The sequence below is a fragment of the Sarcophilus harrisii genome, chromosome 2, assembly GCF_902635505.1.
Source record: "Sarcophilus harrisii chromosome 2, mSarHar1.11, whole genome shotgun sequence".
NCBI lineage: Eukaryota > Metazoa > Chordata > Mammalia > Dasyuromorphia > Dasyuridae > Sarcophilus > Sarcophilus harrisii.
In genome coordinates, this window is record NC_045427.1 from 151,020,314 (window position 1) to 151,041,680 (window position 21,367).

General features: G+C 35.1%; 1 protein-coding gene across 2 annotated transcripts in view; it reads right to left on the reverse strand.

Annotated features, from left to right (window-relative positions):
- Positions 1–21,367, reverse strand: part of SLC24A3 (solute carrier family 24 member 3) — a 721,614-nt gene that overhangs the window by 68,042 nt on the left and 632,205 nt on the right. For both annotated transcript variants that reach the window (XM_031951059.1, XM_023494858.2), the window contains exons 8-9: positions 17,507–17,532; positions 1,998–2,051 (exon numbers count right to left, since the gene is read on the reverse strand). In XM_031951059.1, coding sequence (XP_031806919.1) covers positions 1,998–2,051; positions 17,507–17,532 — 80 coding nt within the window. The remainder of the gene's footprint in view (positions 1–1,997; positions 2,052–17,506; positions 17,533–21,367) is intronic.

Sequence of the window (21,367 nt, forward strand, 5' to 3'; positions counted from 1 at the left end):
TATTTTCTCGATGGAATCTTTTTTATTTTCCAAAGTTCCTCTGATAAGATTCCCATAGTAGGAAGAGAAATATAGACTGATCACATTATGAAGACAAGTGATGAGAGGTGGAGAGCCTTATTGCATGGCTGGGCAGAAAAAGAGAGCAGGGTCTTGTATCAAGTGGGTCTCTTGGAGTGAACTTGGGGAAAGATGTGGACAAAAGTCTCGAAGGATAGGCTGGGTTATGATTTGCATTGTTTTCAGGGAGCTCCCAATATAACAGGTAATTTCGAACAATTGAGAGTTCTAAATGCTTTGTATTATAATAATAAGAAGAATATTAATGAATAGGTAGTTAGACAGCACAGAAAACAGTGTTGGACTTGGAGTCAGAAAAACCTCAGTTCAAATCCTATCTCAGGTGACATAGCTTTGTGACTATGGGCAAATTACTTGATGTCTTTTACCCTCAGTTGTCTCATCTATAAAATGTGGATAGTAATAGTATCTAAAATAAATGAATATATATATTAATTGAAATGAGAAGTTACTAGATGGCATAATTCCTCCCTTTGATGGTTCACATCCCAAGTGAACTTTTCTTTTATTTAGTTTCCCCCAACCATAGGATTGTTATGAGAATAAAATGAAATAATGTATGTAAAGAGCTTTGCTGTTATTATAATTTACATCTCTATAGAGCATCATAATCCCATGAAGTTAGTAATGTAAGTATCGATATTCCCATTTTATACATGAGGAAAATAGGCTCTGAAACGTTCTGTGAGTTGCCCAGTGTCACAAAGCTAGTAAAGTAATTTCAGGCAAAAAACCAGGGTCTTTTGGCTCCAAGGCTGACACTTCTAGAAAGCCACCCTGACTCTTTCACAGTGCCTTTGGCTTGCATGGTGCCTTAGCAGTATTGGGTGCACCATCAAGTAATTACTTGTTGAGGAATTCTTTTACTGATCATCATTCTGTGAAGGAAAGACTTTTTGGAAAGCCAAAAACAAAGCTTCTGTCAATCAGAGGTGACATAAGCCATTTTATTGCTTGGCATCAGAATCACACAGTTTGCCTAGGGCAAAAAGCAAGGACTTCACCCTCCAATCAATATATGAAGACATATTTAACTGGGGAGACAGACTCTGAGATACTGTAAAGTGACTGTGGGAGAGCTGAGTCAGGAAAGAACTCATGTGGGGTATGGCCACCAGAGGGAAGAATTATGTTATCTAGCAATTTTTCATATCATTTACAAAATTTTTACTGATTTATTTTAGTTTTACACTTTTATTTCCTAATATCCCTCCCTCTTTCTCCTCTCAGAGAATTGTCCCTTATAACAAAGAATAAAAAAGAAAGAAATGGTTTAGCAAAACTAAGAAAAACATGGAAGAAATTTGATATTATTTGTAGTCTCCCATATCCACATCCCTCACTTTTGCCAAGAAGGTGAAAAAAGAGATTTTTCATATTTTTTCTTTGGGGCCAAGTTGGACCAATATAATTTCGCAGCATTCAGTTTTATAATCAAGACAACAACAACAGAATCCTTACTATTTTTTAAGCTCAGTTTATCTGTTTCTATACTGTTGAAGGGAGTGCAAAGCTTGGAGTACCCTCTAATGACAATGATCTGGAACAAAGCATTAGCTACTTTGTCAATCTCTCCTGCCAATTAATAAAGTCAAACATTTTATAATTTCAAAAACTTTGTAAAAAGTGAAAGTCCTTGTCCCAAACATACATGACAGTAATTATTTATATGGAAGAAAAATTTTATCTTTTTATTGATAAAAGGAAGAGGAATAGGGTTGTTGGGATCAAGAAGACGCTCCCTTCTTTTGACTGGAAAAATTGGAGTTGGAAGGAGCCTTGTTATTCTTATTGTCACTGTTCTGTAACTTTACCTTCCTCTCTCCCCTGCCAGTAATTTCCCCAGAATGCCACAATGCATAGAATCTAGAAAGAGTGTTGAGAAAGAAACCAAGGAAAAATTGTATATTACTTACTTCATAATAATGATGTAGATAATGTACATTAGCACTAGCACTAAAGACTCCCACCTGCAAAAATAGTAAAAGCAAATTACAATAAAAACAGATGAATATTTATCATTTATATTTCTGTTGTAAAAATAAAATGAATATTAACTTAGCCCCAATTATTATTAGCACGGACAAGATAATCTTACATAGGCTTGAAGTGTTTCAAAAACTTTCCAAGTTGGAATGGACTCCAACTTCTACCCAATCCCTGGATGATAATCCTTACTACAATATCACCATGATAGCTAAAACACCAGCCCTATTGTGGTTGACCTTTAGTGAGTCTGGAGACAACCCACTGCACTTTGGAAGTGCTCACATGATGAGGAAAACTTTTACCTTAAGTTAAATCTGTATTTGCTTCTCTGAGACATTCACCCAATTGTTCCTGGATCTGCCCTCTGGGGCCAACCAGAACAATCCTTTGACAAACGTTCATTAATTTATTAATATACCATGTGCAAGGTTATGGGGGTAAGATGTAAACAGAACAGTTCCTGTTCACAAAGAGCTCCTATGTTCTTGGGAGAGACGACGTATATGTAATATATATGTAAATACATAATACCCACATGCATATATACACATAATCTCCCCAAAATTTCTCAAACAAAAGCCATTATCTTCTTTTGTATGTAATCCCACAAGACTGAAGGAAGGTGAAGCCTACCTGACCATAAATATGTGTGTATGTGTATGTATGTATGTATCTCAATACTCTTTGAAGGGATGGTAAACCTCCCAAATTTCCTTAACTGATCCCTCATATGATGGAAACTCAAGACTTTTCATTCTCTTCATTGCTTTCTGCTGAGCCTTCTCTCTGGTTTATCAGTGTTCTTCCTACTTTGGCCCTCTACCTTCAGGTAGTTTTGACCTTCCTACAGTCTTATGGCACTACATACAAAGAGAGACAATAGCTCTTGATCGGCTGAGAGGAGCAAGGAGAGAGAGAAGACATGGACTTAGAATGGGGAAAGAAAGACTCTAAGAGCAGCAGCCATGTAGGGAGGAACCAGCACCCCAAAATGTTCCTTGATTCCCAGAGTTCTGTTAAAGTTGGAATTCTCAGTAGAGATCTTTCTTCAATTGAGTGGATATATCATGTCATTTCTGGATTGCAGAGTTCTTTTTACTCCTGTCTATTCTGTAGACCTTGTCTGATCCATGAATATATTCGTTTGCTTTCTGTGATTGTTTTCTGCTTAATGAGCATTTGGTAGGAGAAGAGCTAAACTAGCTAAGATTAAGCTGTTACCCATCAGTTTGAGGGCAGCTGGGAGGCATGGTGAATAGAATGCCAGGTCTGAAGTAAGGAAGACCTAAATTCAAATCTGACTTTGGCTACTTACTAGCTGTGTGACTTTGGATAAGTGTCTTTTTAAAAATAACTTTTTATTGACAGAACATATGCCTAGGTAATTTTTTACATTATCCCTTGCACTCACTTCTGTTCCGACTTTTCCCTTCCCTCCTTCCACTCTCTCCCTAGATGGCAGGCAGTCTTATACATGTTGAATATGTTATAGTATATCCTAGAATTGGATTCAGAAGGTAAAAATAACCTGGGAAGAAAAACAAAATGCATAAGTGTCTTAACCCTGTTCATTTCAATTCCTCATCTATAAAATGAACTGGAGAAGAAAATGGCAAACCACTCCCCTATCTTTGCCAAGAAAGCTCCAAATGGGGCCATGAAGACATGATTGAAAATGATGTAACCACAATCCTTTAGGTCTGGGGTTTAAGACTGGATACTTTTTTCCCTTAAATTCTACATGTATTGAATCGAATCTATTCAATAAATATTAATTCAATTGAATTCAATTTAAGGAAAGATAATAAGTCCAGTTATGGCATAACTCAATTCTGCTCTTCCTCTTGACTTCATTATTTCTTTTAGTGGTACCATCTTTCATTTAGCTACCTATGATTAAAATTTTTAATCTGTTAGATGTGTGATACTGGATAATTCATTTAACATCTGGCCTCAACTTTCTCATTTGTAAAATCATGGGTTGGTGGGACCTGATAAATTCGACAATTCCTTTAGGGTCTATACATCTATGATCATGTAATCTAATAATCTAGTATGAAAGATAAAACCTTCCATAAATATAATATAAAGTAAAACATGAAAATGTTTAAGAAATGTTCAAAAGAAAATTTACTTCAACATACTGCTGATTTTTCTTAACTTCTCCACTTTCATATTCCCCAAACTATACTTTTACCAATATTCATTTGGTTCTTTCCAGTTTCAATGAGCTGCCATTCTGGCAACAGAATGGAGGGGAATTTATAATCCATTCTATAATCCAATCCAGCTCCCTATTGCCTCTAGGATATCAGCTGTACATTTAAAGCTCTCTACTATCTAGATCCCATTTATATTTTCAGTACTATTTCATATCCTATCCCTGAGCTGTCAACTGAAAAAACATAATGACTAAGAAATTTCAGTAGTGCAATCTAAAGATTGATTGGTTTTAGTTATTCTAGATAAACTAGTAGAAATTGGAATATAATCCTACTGCAGTATCAAATGAGAATCAGCAGGTCATAATCCAAGTTCATCTTTGTCATAAAGAAGGCTCAGCATAGTTAACTTTACTCATGGTATGAGGAATATATAAGGAAGGCTTTTATGCTATTAGGTCTCATTTTTGCCAAAGAGGTACTTGCACTCCTGGGGGGATCCTTAAACGAAGGCAAGCCTTCTCTGCTGTGAATATGATTATTTCTGTAAATCATAAAGGAAAAGGTCTTTTTTGAAATTTTAGCTGTGAAGCGGGTGTAAATTTAAATAGTCACCTAATTTTTATTTCTGCTCAACTTATTGTTAATAGTAGCTCATTCATCATGGGGTTTAAGGGTATATAATACTTTCCTTGCAACAATCCTATTAATAAAAAGGAAGACTCTTCAGTGAATAGTTTTCAATTGTGTCCAACTCTTCATGACTCCATTTGGAGTTTTCTTGGCAAAGACATTGGAGTGGTTTGTCATTTCCTTCTCCAGCTCATTTTATAGATAAGAAAATTGAGGCAAATAGGGTTTAATGATTTGCCCAGAATCACACAGCTTAGTAATTGTCTGAAGCCAGATTTGAACTTCAAAAAATGAGGCTTCTTGACTCCAGGCCTAGAATTTCATGCACTATGGCATTACCTACTTCCTCCAATATGATCCAATTCCTCCAAATACCAATATTATGGTATTTCTTTTTCAAATGAAATAATTAAACTATATAAAAGACTTGCCCTGGATTCCACACTTATGATTACAACTCAACTGTAGCATAGAATAAAATAGAAAATACCTCTATTTTTTTCTCCTTATCCCCATCTCTCACCTGATTATGATTAAGGCTATAAAACCTTGGAGTCCCTAGCACTGGGCTAGCTAAGCTAATGTCAGAGCTGTGATTCAAAGCAAGGATAGTCATAATAAGAATAACTAGCATTCACACAGCACTTTTAAGGTTTGCAGCGTGCTTTACACATTCTGTTTCATTTCCTCCTCAGAACCATCCTGTGAATTAGGTGCAATCATTGTCTGCATTTTACAGAGACAGAGAGAGGTTAAGTAAACTGCCCAGGATGACACTGCCGGTGAGTATCTGAGGCAGGATTTGAGGCAAGTTTTCCTGACTCTCAATATCATTTTCTCTCTACCCAGTTGCCCAAACCTAGGTTTTCTGATTCCAAAGCCAATAAATACTCTCCTCACTATACGATGCCAGGTAGTCAGGAGAACAATAATGGGTTAACCAGTGACAGATGTGTCACTAGCCCAGCTCTTCTTACATGTCTCTGAGACATTCATTTATCCTCAACATGGATGTTAATATTCTTCTTGAAAAAAGGCAGTTTTACAGACATAGAATAAGCTTTTCTGGCCTTGAAATGATATTCTAATTAACAGGAAAGTGACATTTCCAACTCATATTCCACATGTGCTGCAGAAAAGGCTTTCTGTTTCATTATAGTGACAGCCGTTGACATTCCATATGTGACCCTACTTCCTCCCTTCCAGGAAAGCTGTGGCAACAAGGAAGCCTTTTGCTTTCACTCAGGTGGTGCTGACATTTTGCACAGCACAAAAGTGAGAAATTTTCTACTACAAATGAGGGAAATTACAGGAATCCTTTGGAGCCCACAAATGCTGCTAGCCTATAATTGCTCTACAATATTGCAGGTGCCAGTTGCACCCGGGCCCTCCCTTTATTCCTTTCCTTTGATGCTGAGGATCACCTGGGCCAAAGGATTTAGATCTGTCAGTGTGATATTTAAGATGGCATAGTATTTTTGCCCACAGTAATAAAATAAAACCGCAACTATGGTTTTAGCTTGGCTAGCCCAGTTTTATAATTGTTGGGCTTTAATCATAATAGGGCAAGGGGTGGGGGAAGGAAGTGGTGAGATAAAGTAGAGAAGGGTGGTGCATTTTTTGTTTTATTCTACTCTACAGCTAAGTTATAATATTAATAAAATTATATCCTAACATCCAAGACCATTTATTTATGGTCAGTAAATATTTTTGAAAAGAGTATCATTTAATAAAATTTCCTTTAATCTAAAAACTCTAATAAAAACTCAAACTTTACAATGACATCTACAGGAACTCTCTCTGTGCCAAAAAAATAGCAGTTAATAATTTCTTGATTAGCTTTTTTTCGATAATTTCATCTTTCATTGGTGAAGAGATGAACAAAAGGAAATTCTAAACTGGATCTGATTGTCACTAATAGAAAGGGGGAAGAGAATAAGCATTTGTATAGCATGTACTGTGTGCCAGGCACTGTCTTAAATGCTTTATAAATATTATCTCAGGTTGCTAGAGTGGAAATGAGGAGAACCTTAAGGGGAAGTGACTTTGCCATCTTAGAATTTATGATAAATGAAAAGAAATATGTGTGTGGTCTGACAAACACCACAAATTTCAGGAAAGCAGATTTCTGTGGCTTCAGAGGAAAGACAGGGAGGATACTACAGAGTAAAATACTTTAGGGGAAGTTAATCTGGAGGAGGGCAATGGGAAGGAATTCCATTGAGGGGGAAATATGAGATTTAAAAATTCACAAATCAACATAGATCAAAAAAAAAAAAAAAGAAATGTAAGATGAAAGCAAGACTAGGTTACTGAATTTGAGTTAAAAGTAAGGGCATGGTCTCATAAAAATAGTTTCAGGAATCTCCAATAGTACTAAGAATAAGGTGAGAGAAGATAAGGGCAACAAAAAAGGATTTTTATAAAAAAAATTATAGTGGGAGAAAAAGACAGATGAAAGAATAGATTTGATTTTTGCTTGGGGTGGATGGGGAGATGATAATTGAAGATAAAGAAAAGATAATTGTTCAGTTCTTATGTGTTTCCGTTTTTGATTTCTCTGAAAGGAGAATAATCTTTGCTTTGGAGATGAAAGAAGAAAAATTATCAGGGAGTTGCTACTCGAGATATGTTACCTATCACAGATGAATTACATTCTTTGGTCCTCAGAAAACTGACAGATGTGATTGCAGATAGTGATATTTGAAAAATCATAGAAAACGGGAATTTTTCTTTATAAGATCAGAGAAGAGCAAATTGCCCAGTTTAAAAAAAGAGAAGGAAAAAAAAAAAGAATGTAGATTACAGGTCAGTGAGTTTGACTTCAATCTCTGGAAAAATTCTTAGAAGGAAGCCATGATTATAAATAGCCAAGGCAGTTTTATCATGAGCAAGTCACACCAGACCACTCTCATTTCTGCTTTAGACAGGATTCTGTTCTTCTGGAGAAGATGATGTGATTTGGATTAGAACAAAGCTTCTTAAACTGTGATTTGTAACCCCATATGGGATCTTGTAACTGAATGTGGGGGTTGTGAAATTATGATTTATTTCTTAGCAAATTTTTTATACTTATTTTATAAACATATATACCTGGGATCACACAAAATCTTCTCAGTTAAAAAGGGATTGTGCATGGAAAAAGTTTAAGAAGCCTTGGATCAGACAGACTCAGTTCATGGTTTAAGTTCAGTGTCAATATGACAAGAGGTCTATGATGGACTATCCTAAGGTCTGTACTTAACACTATTATCAGTTACTTGGATAAAGGGACAAATGGTATGCTTATCAAATTTTCAGATGATACAGAGTTGGGAGTGCTAGCTAACATACTGAATATGTTAAGATCCCAAAGTATTGTATTGTAGTACAGCTATATTGTAGCTAGGAGGTCTTGTTTAATTCCCTGGATTTCACTTGAACTGATGGGTATCAAACCAAAAACATACCCCACCAAAACTGGATTTTGGGTATCAGTCATTTTTTTGGTATGACCCATCTCCCCATTTCTTAATTTTCAGATATGACACTTTATTGGGAAGCCCTATCAGCATGAAAGAAGTTGGAAAGGTCTTCCAGAGATATTGGAAACAAGCTTTTCCCTCTTTCACAACTTAATATTCAGAGCTAGCCCAGAAGATTAGCACCATGCTAAGAGAGAGGCAATATCTCCTAGCGAATAGAGTATTGGACTTTAAGACAGAAACACCAAAATTCTAGTTCTGCCTCTGATACTTACTAATCATAGTGGCAAATCACTTCATTGAGTTTCAATTTCCTTTTTTTTTAAAAAGGGGGACAACAGGCTGGCTATGATACTCAAAGGAGATTGTTGTTTAGCTGGTTTTTTTTTAGTCATGCCTGACTCTTTGTGACCCCATCTGGGGTTTTCTTGGCAAAGGTACTGGAGTGGTTTGCAATTTCCTTTTCATTTTACAGATGAGAAACTGAGATAAATAGAGTTAAATGACTTATCCAGGTCATGCAGCTAGTAAGTGTTTGAAACCAGATTTGAACTCATGAATCTGAGTCTTCCTGACTTCAGGTTTGGTACTGTACTAACTGAGATAATGCTCTTCAAATGTCAGTGATTCTCAGCATGTATCCTCAAGTATTCTATGGAAGCAGCCATTGCAATTTTATTGGGACAGACTTGAAATAAAAATGTTGCTGTTACCTAGAAAATAGGTAAATGAGGAGATGGGGAGATGAACCTTGTCATTTTCTTTACCAAGAAAATAGCACAGGCCATGATATTTTCTCTTTCTTTAAACATAGAAGCTTATAATTAGGGTTAAGGTGTGACACTAGTGAAATCAGAAGACCTGAGTTTGGATCACAGCCCCAGTACTTATCTGCTGGGTGACTTCAGGAAAATTGCTTAATTGCTGAGTCCCAGTTTCTTTACTCACAACATTGAGAGCACTGGACCAGATGATGTCTAAAGTGCTTTTCCTTTTTAGATGAACCATCTTAGGTGTACTCAGAATATATTCTTTGGTAGACATGATGGAGGAGTTGATCATGAGCTGAAGAGCATTGAAATCAAGTCCTTTATCAGATCATGTAACCTCCTTTAGCAAAATTGGCTACTGTTTATTAAGGAACTGATAATGTATAACATACTGGCACAAGTTGAAAGGCAATGCTTTGGGCTATCTATTACATAGAGTAGGGGATTTGCATCACATCATCAGATAGTTACAATGTACTTAAAACACCTCCTTTGTTTTCCCATGTTAAAACAAGACTAAGCTGAATTTCTGACATGAGACTCATGACAGTGCGTTGAGCTCTTGCAAAGTATTTCCTAATGGTTATTTTTGTTGTTCAGTTATTTGTCAGTTGTCTCATACTTTGTTACCTCATTGGCTGTTTTCATGGCAAAGATAATGGAATGATTTGTCACTTCTTTCTCCAACTTATTTTACAGATGAGGAACTGAGGTACACAGGGTTAAATGAGTTGCACGGTCACACAGCTAATAAGTGCCTGAGGTCAGATTTGAATTCATTAAGATGACTCTTCCCGATTCTAGGCTTAGCACTGTATCCACTGTACCCAACAGCTGCCCCTTTCAGTCAGCTATGTTGTCAGTATTCAAGTTATTGCAAGGCTGGAGACTCTTTTCTTTCATAGATTGTGATGCTAGACCTTATCTAGTTCTGTGATATCCTTTCTCCATGATGAGTCACCAAATTATAATGCCTGGAAAATATGCTTTCCTGCATGGTGAGGGACAGGGTACAAACCAATCACAAGCAGATAAAATAGCTATACATTCATTCAGTATAATTATGATAACCAGGGTCAGCTTTTGAGATAATTCTCTATGCTCCTTTCCAAGCTTCCTAATTTTATTCTGTGTGGATAATTCTCCTTGGTCCCAAACCTTGAAAGAAACCACTATCCTTTTTGGTGAGGCTCTTCTAACCCTTAACCTTAACCCACAGCAAATAAAAAAGAGCTGTGGGCTACTACCCTCTCATATTTTTGATTATTATTCCTACTTTCAATGACCAGAATTTATTGAACTTATGTTTTTACCCGACAAAGCCTAAATCACCCCTCCATGAACTTCTATTTTTTCTTTTATCCTGTGACATAAATTCTCCTTCTTTTTGCTTTTTAAACTGTTATTAATTCCCGTATGACTTGAAAAGTTTTCTTAAGCGGTTTCCTGCTTACAATCTTTCTTTTCTTTGGGTTCTGATTACTCGGGTTCTCTATGATCAGGTAGGGTGATATTCTCCCTCCTTGAGATCAATTCACAATTAGTTTTAAGACTGCTATTCTCCTAGTCCAATAGGGATGCCCTGCAAGTAAATATGCAGGATTTAATAGCTTAAAAATCCATGAAGACTTTTAGGATATCCTGTATAATTGGGAAGGATGGAATTTGATCATCTATTTTAATGGAAAAGATTTATTAATACTGTGAATGACTTTCTCACTAAGATGCTTAAAGGATCTCATATATTACCTCAGAGATGTAAAAACTAGGTCATTATAGACTCAGTGATTTTTAATCAGGCAATTAAAACAAACAAACAAAACCTAATAAAATCAGAGTATTAACCACAGAGATTATTAAATAGCTCAAATTGCTCTTCTACTTATAAAAGGTTCTAATAGCTTATAAAACTTTTCAAAGAATCTTAATGTTGAAAGTCACCTTAGAGTCCATCTAATCACTTCTCCCACCCAATGCTTTAGGAATTTCAGGAAAAATCTCTGAAAAATAGTTCTGCTTGAACACTTTTGTTGGCAGAAAGTTCACTACCTCAGAAAACAGTCCATTCTATTTTTTTGCTAGCTCTTAATGATGAAAAATCTTTTCATATATTGAGTCAAAATATGTCTCCCTGTAAATTCCACCCACTGATCTAATTTCTGCTTTTTGGAAGAACACAGAATAAGTCTATTCTCTGTTCATATAATAGCTCTTTGAATATTCAATAGCAAACATTGTGTCTCTTGGTTTTCTCCAGACTATATTCCTTTAGTACCCTCAAGTGTTCCTCCTGAGTTATGGTTTTTAAGTCTCTTAATTATCCTTACCCTTTTCCTGTGGACCCATTGTGGTTTATAAAAATGTTCCTTTTAAGGGGTGTTAGGTGCATAAATTATTTTCCAAATGTGTTCTGATCAGAGTATACTAATAAGAAGGTAGGACCATTAATTCCCTTAATCTGGACACAATATTTCTAATAAAGGGTATACGATTGTATTAGCTTTTAGCAGTTGTCACAATGAATTCATATCAAGATTGTGATAAACTATAATAATAGTTCTTTTCATATATGAAGATAGGACACCTACCATCTCATGTTTGAACAATTGATATGTTTTTATCTAAACATAGGCATTTATATTTATCCCTATTGAATTTCTTCTATGATTGGAATAGTTGCTTTGAAAGGTGATGGAGTCCTCCTTCTTGCAGGTTTTAAGAGGAGAATAGCCAACTATTTGTTGAGTATGTTATAGTGTGACTTTATTTCATATATGGTTTGGACTGGAATGCTCCCAAGGTCCTTTACAATCCTCAAATTTTAGGATTCATTGATAAGATATTGACCAGATTCTTCAGGGTACTTTTATTTGAATTTTTTTTCAGTTTTATATCAACTAATTATTCACTATTCTTTATGTGATGGTACTTAGCTAGCTATGATTAAAACTACTATATTATCGTCCAGTTCACATTTCTTTATTCTGCTGACAAGGATTTTATAGGACAAATTTTGTCAAATGTCTTGCTGAAATCAAGATATACTGTAGCAGACCTGGGAAACATAATTGTGTCACTACTTCACATTCACACTATGGTAACCTTATTTTTTTTCTTTATGATGTGGTGGAGATAATGTTGTGAGACAGCGTATCTTGACTTGTTTTAAATATAAAATTCATGTAAAACCTTTAGGTTTGTGGTTTCTGTCATTTGGAATTCTACACACTGTCTGCTCCCCACTTTTTGAAAACTAGAACAAAATTTGTCTATTTCCCATCTCCTGTCATCTTTCCCAATGTATATGATTTCTCATGATGATTATCAGCATGATTGTATCTGAACATTTTTTTTTTTCAGTATCCTGGTTTGTGATTTGTCTGGGCTTGGAGATGAATTCATTTTAAAAAGCTAGGTGCTCTTTTATTCTCATTTGTCCCTCTTGGGTTTCAATTTTCTCAATGATATGTGTTCTACACTTTTCAGGATTCAGATCATTCTTCTTGTTAGAAAAAGATGGAAACAAAATGGAAATTGAGTAGCTTTTCCTTCTTTAGTTCTCTGTAACATTATACCACCTCCCCAAGAATTGGGCTTGTTTTTTCCTTGTTTGACTTCTTGTTTTGAACAGAGTAATGATAGCAAAAAATCCAAACCAAAATTCTTATTAGAGAAACTCCAATTATCTTTTAGTTATGGAATTATACATAATTTTTTCCCACAAAGCTTTTGTGAATTGCTTAAGAATACAATCTGACCATGTTCAATATTCTTTTATAATAAAGTAAATTTCCCCCCAAGATTTCCATCATTTGGATATCAAGAAACAGTCTGAATCCCAGTCCTGATGCTTAACTACCTTATTGACTTTGAGTAGGATTTCCCCCTCTGTGGACCTCACCTTTTTCCTCTATAAAATGGAAGACTTAGATGAAATGATCTCTCAGGTCATCTCTAATTCTAAATCCCTTCCAGTTCTAAACCTATGAATTTATGACCTTTGTTAGTCTAGAGTAGGTATTCCAATTTCTTTCTCTGTCATCTGAGCAATGATATTTCAATTAGATCATTAAGAAATTATGGGTTCACTAGGCAACACTACATATATACCATGAAGAGTATATTACCCTCCAAAATCTATAAAGAAATAAAATGGACAGATAGGGAAGCAAAGGGTAAGGGAAGCAGACAAGGTAGGGATCCTTGGGTGGGGGGTGGTTAAGTAACAGCAAGGCAAATTATGGAGCAAAATTTAATTAAATAGTCAGCAGGGATAGGAAAGACGTGTGTATGAGGGCTATGAGTGTGTATGTGTGAATGTGTGTATGTCTGTACAAAAAGAAATTATCATATGTTATATTTTTAGCATAATTTGACATTTAGTAGTTATTTGAAACTTTTTGAATTTGCCTTATCATTCTTGTGTTTTGCCTCTGTGTTGGTTTAGAGATAAAAAGATCATAATAGTATTAGAATTTGGAAAGCACCCATGCACGTGCTTTCCTTAGTCTTCTTAGATAGTCAGTTTTAAGTTCTCACAATATCACTTTTATTCCATTCTCTCCTTTTATAGTCACCCAAGGAAGGGCTCAACATTGTGTTTCTTCCCTCAGGTTTATGGATTCCTATAGATCTATATAGTTCCTTAAGATTATTCCTGCCCTTCTCATTTCATTAAATCTATTTCTTTTGAACAAGCTATAGTCTTCCAACACAGTTATGAATCTGATTCCACACAGTGATCATATCAGATTGGATCATGATACCTATGAGACTATTTATCATTGTGTTTTGAATTTGCAAATTTAATTTATTTATTAATTGCAAACTATGTAAAGGTGCAGGTTTATTATCCAAAGTTATGCAGGTTTCCTTTGAGTTTCTTTCTTGTTAATTTTCTTCTAAAAATTCTTAAGTACTTACCCTTGTTATGGTATTTAATTCCATGTCCCATGTGAGTCATTTTAATTTTGTTGTTTCCCACCAGGCACAGAATCTAAGAGTTGGGAAAATTTTCAGATGCTATCTGTTCTAACCTGTATGAGCAAATGAATCCCTCTTCAATATCCCTGAGAAGTAGTCATCCTGGAGACTTCCAATAAGAAGAAACAAACTATCTCCTGACAGAATTCATTTCATTTTTCAGATAGTTCTAACAAGTAGAAAGTGATCGCTTAAATACAGGTTAAAGATCTTTTCCTTTCATTATGAGGTACATTAATTCTGCTCATACCAAAAGTCATGGATCAGAAAATCAAATTCAGTTCTTTTGTACCATCTCAATGGTATTCATTCTATAATCATTCTTTCTCTTCCAGATTACAACCTTCAATTGGGAAAAAAAAGATGAAAAAAGTATTTTTATTCCTTAATCCTTTAGTTTGTTAGTTATGGCTAACAACATTATTCTAAAGAATAATCACTAGATATATATTTCAGATGTGGGTTGGTTAGTTGTACTGCCTGTGCTTGCAGGTTTCCTCATGAAAAATTCCCAGACCAATGTTTCTCTCTATGATAAGTACTGGTTTGTACTCTGGGAATGATTTTGTATTTGGGTACCATGGAAACTACCCACACAATTTTTCTCTGAAAATGACAGCTGTGTGTGTCTCATGATTCAAACACCACCCAAGCTAGAAAATGTGTAACCATGAATTGGCACCCCTTTCTTAAATATCACCTGTTGAACATCTACTGTATTGTTCATGCCAGGGATTTTGGTTTTTGTTTTCTCCCAAAGAATCTGGAATACTTAGCTGTAGTATTGGGAATTAGACTTTTAACATTAGACTTTAGGAATGAGAGGGAATGGACATACTCTTATATTCCAAGAAATATTAGATTCCCCAAAAGATAGGATGGGCTGGGTCCTAGAGCAGTGGCTAAGATAAAACCTTTGGATTTTCAATTTGGCTTTTTTATAATGAGTTAGCAATGCCATGAATATGGAGGTAACATTTAAGTACTTAAGTAGAAGTGAAGTTAAGTTCAATTGTCACCTTTTATTCAACCTCTCCGAGTATCTTACTTATTTGTAAAATGGAAATAATGGGGTGGGGAGAAGAGAAGAATATAGAGAATTGTTCATTCTTCTTAGGAAACCTCTTACTGACTAGGAAGTACTAAATCACCCTCTTAGACTTCTTTTCTTCATAATGAGAAAATCTAATTAATATAGAAAGACACTTTAGAGATTCTGATTTGTGTCCCTTGTAATAGTTTCTTCTTTCTGTCTTCTCTATTATTTATCTTGAGGGACAGAAATTGAGGAAGCCTAATGATGGAACATTATTTTCCTTGGAATTATTAAAGTCACAGGAGTTCTTATGAACACAATGCATTTTGAAAATATCCACTGTTTCATGTGTTGAAAGGGGTAATTGATAAGTGACTTTGGAAGTTTGCCTTTCCCTAAAATTTTAGAGCACAAAGAGCTTGAAGATATCATCGACTCTCATACTCTAATTTACAGGTGGGGAAACTGAAACTCAGAAAAAATGAACTCTTTGCTTAGATTTATGAGCTCAATAGTGGTAAGAGCCAGAATTAGAACTCATATCTCCTGATTTCCAGCTCAGTGGTCTTTCTACTACATTGCAGGTACTTCTCTTGTCTTTTTCAATTTAATTTTCTACTACTTCAATATCAATTCCATATAATAACATACTCCATTGAGTACTCATAGTGTCTTTCCTTAAGAATCTGGCATATTGGTGAAATTATATTTCTTGTAAGTCCACTTTGATAAGTCAAATATTTGAGAAAATTTAATTAGATTGTACCATGCACTGAATTTCTATGTCCATTACAGCATATTTGACCTGGTTTAGAACTTCCGTCAAACATGGGGATTTAAACATTTGACCTAAGTGTAAATTTTTTTGTTTTTCCATTTATTTATCATGGATTAAAAATGGTTTCTGCTTTCTTTTCTTTCTTTCTTTCTTTTTTACAAAAGAGTAGATTTTCTTTTAAAAAAAAAAGCTATAAAAATATTTTGATCATCAAGCATCATTTTAATGAATTAAAGCCAATCAAATCCATGGACTCAGTTTTTTTTTTTTTAAGAAATAAATGTATCTCCAAATAAAAGGGAAATTATTTCTTATTACTAGTGTACCCAACTGAAAAGGTACTCACAAGCTTCAAGTACCTAGGGCTCTCTTTGTTTTATACAGGATCATAGGTTAGTAGTCCCTACTACATTACCAATTGTAAGATAGATGGCTTGAATATAATAATCCAATGAGAGTATAGCCTGAAGCTCTTTTTTACTGCCTTCTTTTTATAAGAATTTCATGTATTTATTTATTTTTAATTTTTAAAATTTAATGTACTATATTTAATATTTTCCCCAGTTACATTCAAAACAATTTCAAAAAAATTTTGTTTTAAAGATTTTTAAGTTCTAGGTTCTCTTCATTATTCTCACTTACAATTAAGAAACCACATGTGAAGTTATGCAAAACATTTCCATAAAAGTCAAGTTGTGAAAGAAAATAAAAATCTCCCATCCTAATGAAAATTAAAACTCTCAAGAAAAATTAAGTTGAGAGAGAGAGAGAGAGATATGCTTCGATATGCATTCAGGCATAATCAGTTCCTTCTCTGGGTATGGATAGGATTTTTCATCATAAGTCCTTCAGAGCAGTTGTGAATTACTATACTATTGAGAATGAGCCATTTACAGCTAGTCATTCCAAAAACATTGCTATTACTTTGTATATACTACATTTCACTTTGCTTGAATTCATGGAGAACTTGTTTTTCCCTGAGAGCATCCTACTCATCATTTCCCATAAAGCAATAATAGTCCATCACAAACACATACCACAGTTTATTGAGCCATTTCTGAATTGATGGGAATCCCCTCAATTTCCAATTTTTTTTGCCCTGAGAAGAGAACTGCTATGAATATTTTTGGTACACATAGGTCATTTTCCTTTTTTTCCCCCAATCTCTTTCATGTCTAGTAATAGTGGTATGAAATCAAAGGATATGCATGACTTTATAGCCTTTTGGGCACAGATCATATCTTTTGATCATTTATCAATAAATACCTAGCATGGAAGAGCTTCATTTCTTGATGGAGGGTTGCTTGAATGAATAATGGCAACTATAGTGTTTCAATTCAACTCAATAAACATTTATTAAATGTCTAGTAAGCATAAGTCACCATGCTAGGTATTGGTGAATATTTTTTTTAAATTATGGAATTGCTGGTCTTAAGCAACTTACATTCTATTGCATTAGGCCAGGGAAAGAGGGCAAATACTACATGTATACAGTTAAATAAAATTTGAGGTCTAAGGTGCAAAAATCTTCCTTTCATATTCCCTGACTTTTACTTAGTTGAGCTAATCAAAGAGGAGGAAATTAGAAGATAGAAAATAATTATACTTACCAAGACACTTTTTCATCATATATAAACTGTGGAGAAAAGAAAAGATATCTTAGTTATGTAAGCATAATCAAAGCTACAAATTCTTTACTATGTAATTTATGTAAAGTAATAATCAGAGTTGTACTATCCCAGAAGCAATGAACCTGTGGGCAGTAATACTATGCTAATGGTCCTGGGGTAAGGTTAAGAAGGAAATGGAGATTCAGCTATCTTTGGTATATCCTGATAAGTCAGCCAGTCAATCAATGATCATTTACTATGTTCGAGACACTGTGTTAAATTCCAGGGAAACAAAGAAAAGTAAAAGACAGTCCTTGCTCACGTGGAGCTTACAATCTAATGGAGAATACTATATGCAAACAATAATGTATAAATAAGCTGTATAGAGGACAAATGGAAAATAATTAAGAGGAAATATATTAGAATTTAGAGGGATTAGGAAAGGCTTCCCATAGAAGATGAAATTTTAATTGGGACTTAAAAGAAGTCAGGGAAATCAGTAATAGCAGTGGAGGAGGGAAAGCCTTTCAGACATGAACGACAGCTTGAGAAGATTCCTGTAGCTGAGAGACAGAATATCTTGTACAGGTAGGCATTGTCACTGGATAGAAAAATATGAAGCAGGATTTTGTAATTGTTCTTGGAGGTGAAAGCAAGTCATTGGAGTTTAAGTACAGAGAGTAACATGGTCGGACCTCTGCTTTTGGAAAATCACTTTGGGGGTTGAATGAAAGATGAGATTTATGCAGATAGACCACCAGCTGGCAATAGTCCAGGTGCAAAGTGATGAGGTCTGTATCAGGGTGGTGTGAATATCAAAGGAAAGAAGTGAGTCATATTTGATAGATTTGGCAAAGGCAAAATTGAAAAGCCTTAGCAACAGATTTTTTTGGGGTGGTTATTGTGAGGAATTTAGGGTGATATTTAGCTTTTAAGCCTGGAAGATTGGTGGTATCTTTGACAATGATAGGGAAGTATGGAAGTGAGGAGAACTTAGTAATGTGCTTATTTTTGGATGTGGTGAGTTTATGTCTACTGGACATCTAGTTCAAGATGTCTGAAAGCAATGGAGATACAAGTCTATAGGTCTCTATTTAGAGATGGATAAATAATTGAAAAATCATTAGCACAGCAATGATACTTAAATTCCTGGGAGCTGCTGAGATCACCAAGTGAAATAGGATAGAGGAAAGAGGAGAAGATACAGGATAGAGACCTTTAGGGTACCTGTGGCAGTGGACATGACCTGAATGAAGATCCGGCAAAGGAGAATGAAGAGTGGTCTGTTAGAGAAGATGACAAACAGGAGAGAGTGATTCTGGAAACTGAGAGAGAAAAGATAGAAGAGGATGATCAACAGAGAGATCACAAAGGGTGAGAATTGAGGGAAAGCCATTGGGTTTAATATTAGTAACTTTAGAGAGAGCAGTTTTGGTTGAATAATGATGTTGAAAGCCAGATTCTAGATATATTATTAGAGAGTGAGAGAACAGTGGGCACACATATTGTAGATAGTTTTCTCAAGGACTTTAGTCACAAAGAACTGAAGCAATATAGTTAAATAGAAGAGATGAAGAAGGATCAAAAGAGGATTTTTTGAGGATGGGGGAGATATTAGCATATTTATATCATGGTTTTAATTGAAAGAGATTGAAAATAAGTGAGAAAATGGGGATGATGGAAGGAATAGTCTGCAATAGGATATAGGATAGAGTGCAATTGCTTTGCCTTGGTAAGCTGTATGGCCAGCTCTTTGTGTGAGATGGGTGGAGGAGGAAAAAGTGGAAGAAGACATCTGAATGATGAGATAAGGCAGGGAGGAGAAGAGGGAGCTCTTGGTTAATGGCCTCAATTTTTCAGTCAAATATGAGTCTCAACTGAGAGAAGGAAGGGAGGGGGAATCTATGAGAGATTTAGCTCCTTGATTTTTAGAGATAGCATGAGCTGATAGGAGTAATGTGACCAGGAAATGTGAAAATAAATTTTAGAAGAGTGAAGAATGTTGTTAAAAACCTGGGGATTGTTAGCTCAACAAAGTTAACTTAATACACACACACAAACACACACACACACACACAAATACATACAAATATATGTTTGTATATACTCCCCACATACAGACTTTTTTCTTCTGCCTTGACAGAAATCTGAGCCCATTTTCTATATTCCCCTACACCAACCAAAAAAGAGACGCTGTTTTCAAACCCCCCAAAATGAATGCTTTGAGTCTGAGCTCTATAGTCCCTGTTTTTTGAGAACTTATTAGCAATGGTACCTATAGAAAAAGCAAGGAACAGAATAGCTTTTTGGGACCCTTCAGTTGCTCAGAAGAGCATATGATTTCATCATGCAGACAATTGTTTATATATCTCTCATTGCTCAGTGATTTAGGATGCTCATCTCAGCTAATTAAAGTTGTGATACTAAATCACAAAAGGATTCAGTCAAGGAAACTAAAACAAAAAAAAGAATGTGTAACTTGCAAGGGCCCTAGAAAGACTTAGAAGTTCTTCCATTATTGGAAAAAATAAAGATGAGAATCTAGGGGAGGAAAAACATCTTAGGAAAGGAAATCCCATATTCCCGTATTACCTTTTTCATAAAGAGGAAAGAATGAAAACTGATGGCTCTGAGCAAGTGTTGACTTTATAGTTTTTATCTCACTTCTGTGTTTGCAAAAAGATTCAGTTGTGTGATGATGGAGAGAAGGATTTCTAGGATGAAAATAGGGAAGATCCAAATGGAGTGAGGAGGAATCATTAAAAAAATACTGGAGTTTGTCAAGTCAGCAAAGCCTGCTAACATGTCATTTAATACCTATAAGGTATTCATAGCTGTTACTGTTTGTTAATCTCTATTGAGTTGGAAGAACTCATGGAGACAAGGAAAAAATGATGGTGATAATTTTAGTGGGAGCACTGTGCTATAATAGACAGAGAATGAGCGTTGGAGTCACAAAGAGGCATATTTGAATCTACCCTCTGACATATTCTGAATATATACACTCTGGGCAAGTCATTGCATGTTTTAGTATGTTAGAAAACTATCTGAGATTAACTATGAAATTGTAGAACAGTTGTTCATCTGTAGTGGTAAAGTGGATTTCCTCATTGGGAGAAACTTGTGAAATCATTAAATTCAGACAGAATATAGTTCAATGTTAGTGTTTGAGACCATAGTAGAAGAGATCAGCAAACTATCATTTCATGGATATATGCACATATGTACATATAGACAAACATATAAAACCATGCTCATACAACACACATGTATATATACATGCACACTCATATTATACATACACATACACATACCTACATATATAAAACAGAAAGCCTGACCTGAAGTCTGGGTACAAGTCCCACTGACACAAAGTGGTTTGTGATTCTGGGCAAATTATTTAAGTTCTTAGGACTTTATTGTTGTTTTTTAGTCATTTTTAGTCATGTTCAACTCTTCATGATCCATTTGGGGTCATGGCAAAGATACTGGAGCAGTCTACTATTTCCTTATCCAGCTCATTTTACAGATAATAGCATTGAGGAAAACAGGGTTAAATGACTTGTCCAAGGTCATACAGCCAGTAAGGATCTGAAGAGGCCAGAGTTGAACTCAGATTTTCCTGACTTCAGGCCTGACACTCTATCTATTATATCATTTAGCTTCTCTTTAAGGTTTTAAGCAATTCATTAATACTTTGAGTTGCAGAGAAGATACCAACTTGCTTTGACAGAGGGAGTTTCCTCTTTTGGGAGTTCTCCACAAATCACAGGTCTGTTCCCTGTTATTATCTCCAGACATACCTAAAGTCTTGGATCATAAAAAAATTCTGTTTGATCAACTTAATTTCTTTCTAGCAAA